Here is a 13,394-nt window from a genome sequence, read left to right as displayed (position 1 = left end):
TATATACATATACCAGGAATTGTTGGAATAAACGGCGAATGTTGAGAAAGCGATTGTTTGTTTCATTGTCTCTGATCAATAATCAGTAAGCATAAAACTCCTTGGAAGTGACATTTTTGTTTGTTTCTGCACCTGTTTCAGGTTGGATTTGTTTCACCTTAAAATTATATCAATCCTCTCCGTGCAGAAATATTAATGGATATTGGAGGGCATCATATGAACTGTGTGTCTCTGCAATGCATTGTAGTCCTTCTCTTCTTCGTTGTACAATTATGTCACGGATCGTATTTTCATCCACAGTTACTATGGTGACTTCATTTATCTTATGTATATTAAATCGACGTTCGTGTTCTCCAGGTGATCTTTCGTCGGCTCGAATTATAACTTCACAGTCGTCGGAAATTATTCGGTCTAGTGCTGTTTCGAATATGTGAATCAGTTGACTGTATTTGCGTAAGATCCTCTGTACGTCTTGGACTACTACTGATATTTGTGCATCTTTGTTTAGTTTCTGTTTTCACACTTCCGACTAAATATAGTTGCAGAAATTTGTAGTCTTCGTTGGATAGTGGTAATCATGAACCCATGTGATAGGCTCCTCCTTCGGTGGAAAAAACATAATCGATTTCATCTTTGTTATTGTTGATCTAAGTGACTCAGAAAGAAGTCATTTGGAAGCAGGCGTTGTGTGCTTTTATATTTTACAGGAAGTGTTCTTTATATTCTCTCGTCGGGTCGCAGTGGAGTGCTTCATTTGTCAGGTAGTACTACATAATTGTCCTCGTCCCCACTTCTCGTAGGGTAATATTTTCATGGCTGGCTTGAATTCACAGTCTTTTATTATAAGATTCTGTCGCAATCCTTGATTCTTCATTTCGTTGTTCTTCGGTTTCTCTGCTTCCCACGGTTCTCATTGTCGTTCGTTGGGAACTTCAACGTGCTTCGCGCTCTTCGTATGTTTCGTTTATTCGCTGTTCTTTTTGTTTTCGCCGTTTTGCTTTAGAACTGGCAAGATTTCCTCCTCTTTTAAGTTTGGGCGTTGTTTAAAATATAAATCAAATCAACTTTTTATTAACAAATACACTAAGTACACTTTACACAGTTTTCACACTTTATTTTCGATTTATATTCACTCACTCTATCACTTTGACTTCTCACTCTTCACTTTTTGGTTTTATTCAATCACTGCACTACTTTTTCGGTTCCTCTCTTCGTCACTGATAATAAACTGACGTACGAACCGACGACGGGTCTTGCTTTATATACCCCTACCAATGAGTAGCCACACCAGTGGCGAATTCCAGAACATACCACAAAGGCTTCGAATAGTCCTCAATGTTATAGAACATCCCACAAAATTCGAGAGTCTTCTGGAATGATCCACATTAATCTCGGATGTTTCGGAATTTTCCCGAACTTTCTGGAACCTTTGCGATTGCTCCAGACTATTCCAGAACATCCCAGAGCATTGTGGAACGTTCCGGGACATTCTAGCATGTTGTCGAATGCTCTAGAATATTCTTGAATGTTGTGGAATGTTCTCGAATGTTCTCAAATGTTCTAGGAATTTCTCGAGGGCGAAACCTCCCAGCCCTTATATCTTTAAAAGCACGTCCTCCGGTAAAAACGCGAAAATTCTTCATGGATGGTATATAGAGGGTTAACGCACCATATAACTCACTTGATCGTACCGGAACAGCGGCACGCACATTGTACACTTACTTTTACAATATATATTTATTAGACCAGTTCCTGCATTATCAGTATTTGATTTTGTATTGATAATCCTGCACTGCACACTACATCTCTTACAATGCCAGTTTTGCTTTTCATAATAACGATATCCTGTTGAGTATTTCCGCGCGGAGATCCCAACAGGGGACTGTTTTACGTCCGAAATATTTTATCCATCAGGACCCATTACTTAATCATAAGGCAGAGCTGAAGGCCGGGAAAAATAATGGCTGTAGTATCCCCTTGCTTTCAGCCGTTTGCAGTACCAGCTTTGCAAGCCCAGTTGACTAATGTTATTAACCATGATCAGTCAATCAAAAATACTGAACCCCTGCAACTACTGAAAAGGCTGCTGAGCGTTTTCAGGAACCGTATATTAGCCTGGCCTTTCCACAGATACTCCTCCGATGTAATTATTCCTACGGTATATCTATCCGTGTCACTGAGGCGTGCCATCCGGCCTCGGCAAGATCCGTGGTTCATGGGTGAACTTTATTTTAACATCACAACATACATTTAATTGCTTCCACAGGTGATCGTTCGAGTTCACTAACCATGTTCTTGGCCTCTGTAAAACCTGCAACGTAAAGCAGCGCACTTACTACGCTGTTCTTTCCAAATACGCAGCTGGACTCACATTTCTCTTATTTCTTACTTCACGCTCCGACAGACATTCATTTCCTCAGATCTTCTCTTTTTTTGCTCATTTCCATTAGGAGAAAATAATAAAAAATTGTAAACGCAAACTGTGTGTTGTTGGGGAAGAACCAGTCACAAGTACCTTTAAAAATTCTTATTTTAATGCCATAACCTGTTTCGGGCTATCTTGCCCATCTTCAGACGGCTTGCTTTTCCAATTACATTTATTTTTTCGCCAGTCCACCCGCTGGAACGTATTGCTGGAGAAGCAGAGGTGGTGCTGACGAAAATATTAATGTAATTGGAAAAGCAAGTGACCTGAAGATGGGCAAGATAGCCCGAAACCGGTCATGGCATTGAAATAAAACTTTTTTTGAAATATTTATGGCTAAACAATTCTTAACGACCTCAGAGTTCACGAGATGCAACATGCATGAACTAACATAAAAACTGCGTTTTGCTTTACAATTGTTGTCATAAGACAACAACTGTGTCATCCTGAAGACCGTAACGAGAAATTATATAACTCCGGAATGGGTCCCACTCGGGGCTTGGGTGTGGACTTTAAAAGTGCCGTCACTTTCTGTGTTCTACACAGACGAATTGTTAACGGAGACAAACAAGAGCATATGTTTACTGGATGTACCAAAGAGAATAATCCTGTAAATGAATTAGAATGTAGCTTGTACATTACTTCAGTCTCTGATATCTTGCACTGTAGCTGGATGAATTGATAAGGCCTATCCTGAAGTTTCAAAAATTCAAATGGCTCTGAGCACTATGGGACTTAACATCTGAGGTCATCAGTTCCCTATAACTTAGAACTACTTAAACCTAACTAATCTAAGGACATCACACACATCCATGCCCGAGGCAGGATTCGAACCTGCGTCCGTAACCGTCCCGCGGTTCCAGACTGAAGAGCCTAGAACCGCTCGACCACTCCGGCCGGCCCTGGAGTTTCAGTATACCAGTGTCACTGTGCATTTCAAAAGATAATGAAGGAATGAAAACTTTGTTTGAAATGGGCAAAAACTAGGTAGAAAAAAAAATTTGATGATACCTGCGTGACATGCACGAATTGCGTATTTGGTGGCGTAATGCGTTCCAAATTTGGGGATCAGATTCCTTGTCGGGGACATAACCTTAACTCTACAAAAGTGTTCCCTCTTTAGTTTCCTTTATTCAGATTCGTTGTCTAGGACATTGTGTGTAGGGCGAAGTCGATTATTTAAACACCTTCTTGGGTCCACTGTGAACTCCACAAAGGGTCTTCAGGACTATCTTCACTCATGGCCCACGATCGTTAATAAAGTTACTTCATGTTTGTACGTTTTGGAAAACAAACCCAGCATGAATGTCGCGCCACATATTGCCGGGAGCTGTCGCTGGAGAGGGCTGCTACCGAAGATTACGTTGGTGAGCCGGTACCATCCCCGAGAGGGGCCAGAGTGCCGCTGATACGATACGCAGACGACGATGTGATGTTAATAAAACACTCTCGTGTTTCAAGCCGCGTCAAGTGGTTTACTGCCCACGAGCTTTCGACAGAGATCTCCTCTGCCATTGTCAAGTGGATGACTGTCGTGTGAAATGGCTGGGTCAATACCCATGGTGTATTTGAAGAACCAGCGTCCTTGAAAACGCTCTGTCTTACGAGGTGTTCCTTGATGGTGCGGATTCAGGGTTATATACGGTATTGGCTAGGGGTCAGTTTTCCCCTGCGTAGATGATGTTAGTGGAGACGGCGGCGATGATGGTGTAAGTGTATGTTTGCGCATGAATTTATATGACTAACGCCTGAATTGGCGATGGATGGTAGTGATTGGTGCTCTCTGGCCAGGGTTTTCATCCCTTCCCAGAGAGTTGATGAGTTGGTGTGGTGATGCGTTGGATGATTCGTAGAATTTTGATGATTTTTGTTTTATGAGATGATAGAATGAGGGCTGTCCTAACATTGCTCTGATCTCCTCATTGCTCGAGAACCATGGAGCGTCTGCAACTATTCGGAAGGCTTTGTTTTGGATGATTTCCAACTGTTTGAGGTTGGTGTCTGCTGCCATACTCCACGCTTCTGAACCGTAGAGCATGGCTGGCAGGATGATCGTTTTCCAAATTTTGAGTTTGGCAGGTACTGTGAGTCCCCTGCCTTTAAGGAGTGGATATAACTGAAAGAGCCGGGCGGAGCCCTTGTTTCTGGCCTCTTTGATGTGATGGGTGAATGTCAGATTCTTATCCAGTTTTAGCCCTAGGTAGGTAACTACTTCTTTCCAGGGTAGTACCTGGTCGTTGTGCGTGATGTTCACTATGGGGCGTTTGATTTTGTGGCTGAATAAGATAGTCTGGCATTTGTCTGCGTTGATCTTTATTTTCCACAGATTGCACCACTTTGTTACTTTGTCTAGGTGTCGTTGTAGGCGGTAGGCTAGATAGTTGATGTTTCTGCCACTGTGGTATAATGCAGTGTCATCTGCATATAGGGCAATGTTGCCGCCCGGCTCCTTCGGCAGATCGTTTGTATATAGTAGATATAGGAGGGGGCCAAGCACAGATCCCTGTGGGACACCCGCTTCTATTTGTTTTAGCTCGCTGTTTGCTCGATCTACTGTAGAGTAGAATTTTCTTTCCACCAGGAACGAGTGGGCTATTTTAAGCAGGTGAAGTGGGCAGTTCATCTTCGACAGTTTGTATAGCAGACCGCCATGCCAAACCCGGTCTAACACTTTTTCAATGTCCAGGAAAATGGCAGCTGTGCTATTGCCCTGGCTCTTCTCTGTGCAGATGTGCTCCACCAGACGAATGGCTTGTTGTGTTGTGCTATGCTCAGCACGAAATCCAAATTGCTCGGAGATAAGGATGTTGTTGGCAGATAGGAATTGTAGTAGGGAGTTTTGGATGAGGATTTCAAGTAACTTAGATAGGTCGTTGAGCAGGGAGATTGGCCGATAGTTTTGAGGGAATAGGTGATCTTTATTTGGTTTCGGGATTGAAATTACTTTAGCAACCTTCCAGGTTGAAGGGAAATACTGTGCTGTAAGACAATTATTTAGGATGGCAGTGAGATGGGAGATTGCAGGTTGGGGGAGGGCCTTAAGGAAGGGTGGTTTGATGTTGTCAGGACCAGGGGCTTTTGCAATGCCGATTCGCCTGATGATAGCTGCAACTACACGCTCGCTGGTCAGTTCGAAGGTCGTGTCGGACCTGGCGCGAAGTCTGCGATGGAGGTGTCGTTCTACCCGCTGTTCCAGGGCATCTGCTTCGTCCTCGTCGTCCTCTATGACATTCTCCTGGAATTGGAGTTCGAGGGTGTTTGACATGGCAGTCGCTTTGTCCTCCGGTGTGTATACCAAGCCGTTCTGCCCGTGTAGTGGTCTGTTGGCTTTGTGGGGTTGCCGCCTAGCTTTTATTATCCCCCAGAACTTTTCCGGATTTCTCTCAGCTGCCTGAAGACTTTGTTCCCACCTGGAACATCTCAGGAGTTTCAGTCTGGTCTGTATTTCATGGGCCATTTGGTTCATGCGTCTCCTATCCTGTGGGTGTCGGTAGGTCTGCCATCTTTTGCGCATGCGGTTTTTGTCCGATATTAGTTGTGCTAGATCTGGGGGCAGGTTGGATCGCCCATTGTTGTGTGTGATTTTGGTGGTGGCAGCCTTTCCACACGCCTTGATAATGTTGGTAAATTCCTCTATGGCTTGGTCTATTTCCACGTGGGTGGGCATGTCTGGTTCATGGTCTGGGATGTGTGTGGCAACCAGTTGCTTGTATCTCTCCCAGTCGGTGTACACCGTTGTTTGTATTCTGTTGTTGGGTACGTCCTGATCTCCCTCAAATCTGAGTACCACAGGGCTGTGATCAGAGTTTAGACTGTTGACAACTTCTGTGGTGGTTGACAGATTGATATTTTTTACCAGAAATATGTCTAATACGTCTGGTCGACACCTTGAATTATATGGGAAGTGAGTGGGCTCGTCTGGGAGACGACCTGCACTGCCAGATGGTTATCAAGATATCTTAGTAACCGATTTCCACTGGTGTTCGTGGTGCGGCAACCCCATGCCCTGTGCTTGGCGTTCAGGTCCCCTCCTACTATTGTGTTGTGACTGCCTTTCAGAAGACCGTCCAGGTCGTGAGGAAATAGTGTCGTGCTTGGCGGATGGTATACTGCCACCAGGTGTGTGGGGCGGTTGTTGAGAACAACTTCCACCGCTGTTGCCTCTGTGTTAATGAGTCTTGGTACAGGTACCTGGCGCCGTTTTATTAGGATACCTGTACCGCCACCTTGTCTGTTAGGACGGTCCGTCCTAATTAGTTGGTAGTTGCGGACCTGAAAGGTGTCGTCTGGGGTTAGATGTGTCTCACTGAGGAGAGCTACATCGATTCCATGATCATCCAAGAACATCTCAAGCTCGAACCTGTCGTGATAGATGCCATCTGCATTCCAGATGGCGATGGTGATATGCTGCTTCTCATGTTCATTTGCCATTGGAGAGCAGTGGTAGGATGTTGGTGGCGAGTATTGTGATTGTAGAGATTAAGTCTGGGGCTGTTGCTATTTTGGTGCATAGCTGGGTTATGCCTTCAAGGACGGCTGGTGAAATGAGGGACTTTATGAACGCCCAAATCTTAGAGAGGAACTGGAGTGGCTGTTCCTGTTCGACCTGAACGGGACGTTCCTGCGCAGTGGTCTGGCCACTGACGATGTTAATAGTGTTGTTGGTATCTGCTGGTGCAGCTGTGGCTTGGGCGGATTCGGTGGGTATGGCTTGGGCTGGTATGGCCCTTGGTGGTTGTACATTTGTGGCCTTTGATGTTGAGGGCGGTGGTGTTGTCTCTGCCTTCTCTGTTTCAGGTTGGGTTGGGGTGGGCAGGGGTATGTTTTGTGGGGGAGAGACGACCTGTGGGGGTGGAGTTCTTTTAATAGGCAGAGTTGCCTTGTAGGGGGGATCGTTGCGGCTTTGGTTTAGGGGTATTTGGGGGGGGGGAGGAGTGCGCCCAGTTTTCACAACCTTGGCTAAAGTCCTGTTGCCAGTAGGGCTTTCTTCGTGGCGTGGTTGATGTTGTGGAGCGGGTGGTTGTGTACTCCGCTGGGGTTGGGCAGGGTTTGGAGGGCTTGTGGTTTCTGCTCTGGCAGGTGTTGGGGATGGTGGAGGGTTTATTTCTACCACGGGGGGAGCTGGAGGGGGGTTGGGGTTTCTCAGTGGCGTTCTGGGAAGTGGTTCCTGCCTTCTGGGAGCTGATGCTCGCTGGCGCTCCCACGCCTGGACGATCTTCAGTCTTTCTGGGCAGCCCCTGAAGGAGGCTGGATGGTTGCCCCTACAGTTGGCACTTATGGCCGGTTCTTCCCTTTTCTTTGTGCAGGCGCCAGAAAGATGCGGTCCTGCACATTTAACGCACCTGGGGGCGAGTTCGCATTGGTTTGCCCCATGTCGAAATCTCTGGCATAGATAGCACTGTGTGGGCCCACTTGGTTTTTGGTATAATTCTATGGTAACTTTCATATGAAGTAGTCTCTCTACTTTAAATATTTTTCTAGCCTCCGCCGTGTTCAATAGATTGACCTGGAAATTGGCCGTTTTTCTTCTTGGCGCTGATACTGTGTTTCCAGAGTCATCGATTTCTGTCTGCGGCTTAGACATTTGGAATACGTCTTGCACCGGAAAGCCCTTCTCGGAGAGTGCATTCTTGACGTCCTCTGGGGTCCAGTAGAGCGTCAGTCTTTTAACGACGACCTTCAGTGTACTCTTCGGGTCGTCGTTATACGTAAAGAATTCTAGATTACACTTTCTGAATTCTTGCTTGAGGTAGTGAAAATCCTCTGGGTTTGTAGCCTGATAGACGATGCTATCACCCTTGTATGTGGAACTGAGGGCACCCGTTAGTTTTCCTTGGATTTGCCCTATCAAGGTCGTGTACCCTTTTGTCTCGAACACAGTGATAGGGGGAACCCTTCGACCTCTGTTAGGTCTTTGATTTCTATTTTGCGTGGGGCCCTCTTGCGCCTGGGGAGCTACTGGACTTGTTTTCTCCTGTCCCCTGTTGCCGCCCTCTGACGTCATCTGGGTGGCCTTTGGCGTTGGTGCTGCGCTTTCTGAGTTCGCACTGATATCTGTTGTTGGTTTTTGGGGGCGATCAGATTTTGTGATTTCGATTTCTGTGCCCTGGCATTGTTGTGGCAGTACAGGATTTACCTGTTCTGCTGTTTCGACATGTTTTGGGTTTTCTTTTGCTGAGGCAGGTGGCGTTTGCAGTTGATTTTCTTCCGCAATAGCGGGTTGCAGGGGCTGCCCAGATTTTTCCTGTTTTTGAAGCAGCCTCCCGCTTCGCCGCAGACGTCCCTCGCCCAGTGACGAGATAGAGCTGGTGTCACTGTCGGTGGCAATGACAAGATTGTCAGAGTCCGAACTAGTGACTGAAGATGGTGATGGGGGTGGGTGGTCTATGGATGAAGAAAGAGATGATGATGAAGTCCTGATAGATGTCGGGTCCACACTGTGTGAGTCGCCGCTTGGATGTCGATCTTGTGGGTGCCCCATAGTGGGGCAACCGTGAAATGAAACGGTTTACAGAATTTGTCCTATATTTCGACAATTTCCGTGCCAGTGACCTTTCCCTACACCTGGCAGGCGCGGGATACCACCAAGGGCCTCACAGTCAGTCTGTTTGACTATGTGGCTCGGCGGGTCCCTGGACTGCAGCTTCCCTAACACCTATGGCACAGAAATTCTCGAACAATATCGCTGATTTATAGTCGCCTACTTGCGGTAGCCGTCGCTCGTGACTTCGCTCGTGACGTCACTGGTGTTCGGTGACGTCACGAACACCAGTGACGTCACGAGCGACGGCGCGGCTATATAAGCACAGCAATGAGCACAGCAATGAGCAATGAGCACGACAGTCATCCACTTGACAATGCCAGATGAGATCTCTGCCGAAAGCTCGTGGGCAGTAAACCACTTGACGCGGCTTGAAACACGAGAATGTTTTATTAACACATATCGCCGTGAAAGCATGCATTCGTACATGACGAGGTGACGGTTGCACGCAGTGTCAACTTTGAGCTACAAAGCCAGTGAGGCTTTGATGACCTCGCTACGTCGGCCACAAAGTGAGATCGCCATTTAACGCTGCCACAAATGAGGCGCTTGTTAACTCTAGCAACAAGCGGCCTGTTGACCTGAATCACAGGATGACACGTCCCGTGGTCTAGGACCGTGATAAAACTGAGCGCTATCTTGGATCGAATCAAAACATGGAAAAAAACGAGTACGAAACATCAGCCGGAGAGAAATTACGGCCTGTACCCTATCCTCAATCCAACGGAAACTGAAGCAGCATCATCAACGTTGCACCCAGCTGACAAACCTAATAAAAGGAAGGAAAAACGGAGGCCAAAGGCTGCAGCAATAGACACCACTGCAATTATGTTAGAAGTTCTTGGGGTCAGGTGCCGCGTTATTCTCGCTTACAACAGTAAGCGTCTCTATTTTATCGATTACCTTCCGCCCCTCCCGCTTTCCCTTGCGAATCGAGATCTTGCAATACATGTAGCTATGGATCGTGGGTTGCGTCAGATTAGTTGGCGCCAAAACAATTGCGGAGAGATTTCTTGTCCAGCATATGGAGTATCTTAGCGCAGATTCCGCCCGTACAGTAATAGGTTTGAAGAAAATACGAGCACCAGTTGCAATTTTATTTTTGTTTTAAGCTAGGACCGATTTCGGTCCCCAAAGACATTATCTAGTGGCATCTACACGGTATGAAGATCAGATTTAAACAGAATCAGTGAAATGGTGGAGAATATAGTAGTCATTATCAACAACAGTTCAGATACATAAATGTTCAAAGCAGCTTGTCCACACACCTCATAAGAGCAACAAATTAAAAAATAATATAGTGTGAACTAGTGATACCATTATGTGAACTAGTGGTACCATTAAAAAGAGAGATATATCTTGTAAACCAAATAACTCTGAAAAACACCTCATCAGCATAAATCATAAAACACCGCAATAGCATAAGTATTATACGAAGTCGGGTGCAATCTATAAAATCGGTGTATGCCACCTGAACTTTAATGTCAGGCAACCAGAGAGAACACAGGATGGCAGCTGAAATGTGCCAGGGGATGGCACTTAAATAGGTGAGAGAGGCAAGTTACAGTGAGGGACAAGTAGGCAAGCAGACAAAGGAAAGCACATTTTATCAGCTTTTATCTCATTAGTTTCCTCTGCCCGCTTACCTACTTGTCCCTCTCTACAGTCCCTCCTTGTAACTTGCCTCTTTCCCCTACTTAAGTGACACCTGGCACGTCTCAGCTGTCGTCCTGTGTCCCTCAGGTCGCCTGACGTATAAGTTCAGATGACATACGTCGATTACCGACTGTAACCGACTTCGTATAATATTTTTGTTATTGCAGTGTTTTTATGATGTTTTTAGCGTTATATGGCTAACAAGGTATATCTCTGCTTTTAATAGTACCACTAGTTCACAGTACATTCTTCTTTAATGTGTTCCTTTTATGAAGTGTATGGATCAATTGTTTTTAGCCTTTAACTGTCTAAATTGTTTGTTTTTGGAGAAGTTCCACATTGACCAAAACACAATTTTTTCCTTTTTCTTTTTATTCCCCAGACATCTTTCGCTGAAGTTACAACAACATCAGTGGGTTTTTTGCTATCTTCTATAAAAGAGGTGTAGTAGAACAACCTATGTGTGGCCCCACTCTCGGTTGTTGCCAGATATATCCAAGGTGGCGGCGATGACGTCATCCAAGATGGCGACCTGTAGCCTTGGCAACAGCCCATGATGTCATCCAGCTGACGACGCGAGTACCATTATCCAAGATGGCGGCTTTTGGCGGAAAGTGTCACTCCCCCTGGCAGGATGTTTGAATTTTGACATGAAATTGAATTATATGCTTCTACTGGTCCTTTGCCCCCCCCTCCCCCCCTCCCCCCCCCCCCCCCCCCCCCCGTGTTCCGACTTTTTTGGATGATGCTGTGTCACCCTCTTGGAAAATAGGCGGGAAAATTTGAATTTTGGAGGGAATTTTGCTCTAAGAGCGAACTCCTGCAGCTGAGGGGAGTTAGTATGGTGTTGCCCCCACTAGAAAATGCTCATTATGACATTCAATTCGAATATAAATTGTTTAAATTTGTTTAAATTTATTATCAACCTACAGCATAGTGTGGTGTTACCGCCACAAGAGGCTGAGATATCAGTGCTTGTTGAGATGTCGGTGTGGAAGGAGCATGTATTCAACTAGCGAGATGTTGGTGCCAGACAGGGGGAGTTTTAATAGCTGTGTTACATGCACTCATTCAGCCGAGGAGTGCATCCACAACTCACTGCACGAAGAATGGAAGCGAGCATTAATGCTTGAACATTTGAAGAGGAAGAATACGGTCCTACAAATAAATGCTTTGCATTAAAGATGCATTACACAACACATGGAAACATCTGTCTCTGCTGGAACTGTCTGTCATTTGTAAAACTTATGTATAAGCTCCCAGCCAACAAGAAACAACTGCCACCGAACCAGCACACCAAAGAACTGAGCTAGTTCGTGAGTTCACCACTACAGGGCGCCGCAATAGGTCACGTGATCGTGCAGTTCAGTCAATAGGAGCACAGCATCAAGATGACGTCACATGTTTTTCTCAGCTGCACGTCTGGAGGGGGAAATTGGCGGGAAAAGGAATCAGCCTGTTCTGGGCAGCTCGAGAGAGTAAGGACTGTACTTTATTTATTTTTGGAACATTTTATTTAGTGACGGATTTCACTAACACTCACTCTGATGTGCTTGGGGTCACAATATACGGTTTACAGGCATGGAAACTACTCATAAATAATGCAGTACAATGATGTGCAGATGCGCAAACAACTCGTAAATTACCGAATTAATCCAGTACACAGCATACAGACGAGCAAACTACTTGTAGATCACCGAAATAATGCATGTGTAATGAAATGCAAACACGCTCACAACACTTAAACACCCAAAAATAATTCAGTGCACAAACACTCAGTGCACGTAAAAAACGCAACGTATCAGCGACTTGAACCCTGATTCTACTCGATGAAAAGCCTAACACATGGAAACTGTCCAGATGCGGGAGAGGAAGGTTACGTTAGCGTACTTTATTTATTTTGGTCGGGAAACTGACGCAAATATCGATCCTAATTACGTAATTAATCACAAAGATCGGGCCTAATTACACAGCTACATGCAAAGCGTTACACAAGGACGGCAAAGACGCCGTGAAAACTGACGATATCACACAACTGGCATTATCCCATTGGGAAAAAATTTCGCAATACCACTCGAAACCAGCGACATAAACACTCAAACTCTACCCTACACCTACAAAAAAATGGTTCAAATGGCTCTGAGCACTATGGGACTTAACTTCTAAGGTCAGCAGTCCCCTAGAACTTAGAACTACTTAAACCTAACTAACCTACGGACATCACACACATCCATGCCCGGGGCAGGATTCGAACCTGCGACTGTAGCGGTCGCGCGGTTCCAGGTTGTAGCGCCTAGAACCGCTCGGCCAGTCTGGCCGGCCTACACCTACAAGCCAGGTGGAAAAAGGCTGGAGTGTAACGTGCTATCTTTATTCTTATTGGTGGGAAATACGTTCAATTGACTAGATGCTGGTGTTGGGCAGAGAGCAGTTTAAAAAAAAGTGTATTACCTGCAGGCATTTAGTATCTATCGCTGCGTGACGTCAGAGTTCACTACAGATGCTCACTAAAAATCACCCTACAGCCGAGGTAACCGAAGCCAATACACGCTACCACAGCTGATGGAAAAAATGCGTCACAAACCAGGTACAAATATTAGACAAAACTAAAATGGACGAAACGACAGACTGGACACAACTTTGAGGAAGAATCCGAGAGGCCATGAAACTAGCACAAGCACCACGCAGAAGAAAACACCGTTGGTGGAACCACACATGTGATCAAGCTATTGACCAACGAATCAGTGCATGGAAAAAATTTAGTAGCCATAT

General features: G+C 45.6%; 1 protein-coding gene across 1 annotated transcript; it reads right to left on the bottom strand.

Moving 5' to 3' along the window:
• Positions 1 to 6,943: 6,943 nt before the first annotated feature.
• Positions 6,944 to 8,906, bottom strand: LOC124616254 (bromodomain-containing protein 4-like). The gene is made up of 4 exons (XM_047144558.1): positions 8,019 to 8,906; positions 7,380 to 7,721; positions 7,071 to 7,268; positions 6,944 to 6,961 (listed from the first exon to the last, which is right to left on the bottom strand). Exons 1-4 carry the CDS (start codon positions 8,904 to 8,906, stop codon positions 6,944 to 6,946), a joined length of 1,446 nt encoding a protein of 481 aa, XP_047000514.1.
• Between the last annotated feature and the right edge of the window lie 4,488 nt (positions 8,907 to 13,394).

This window comes from Schistocerca americana, chromosome 5, assembly GCF_021461395.2.
Source record: "Schistocerca americana isolate TAMUIC-IGC-003095 chromosome 5, iqSchAmer2.1, whole genome shotgun sequence".
NCBI classification, from domain to species: Eukaryota; Metazoa; Arthropoda; class Insecta; order Orthoptera; family Acrididae; genus Schistocerca; species Schistocerca americana.
This window is presented reverse-complemented; position numbering and strand designations above follow the sequence as displayed.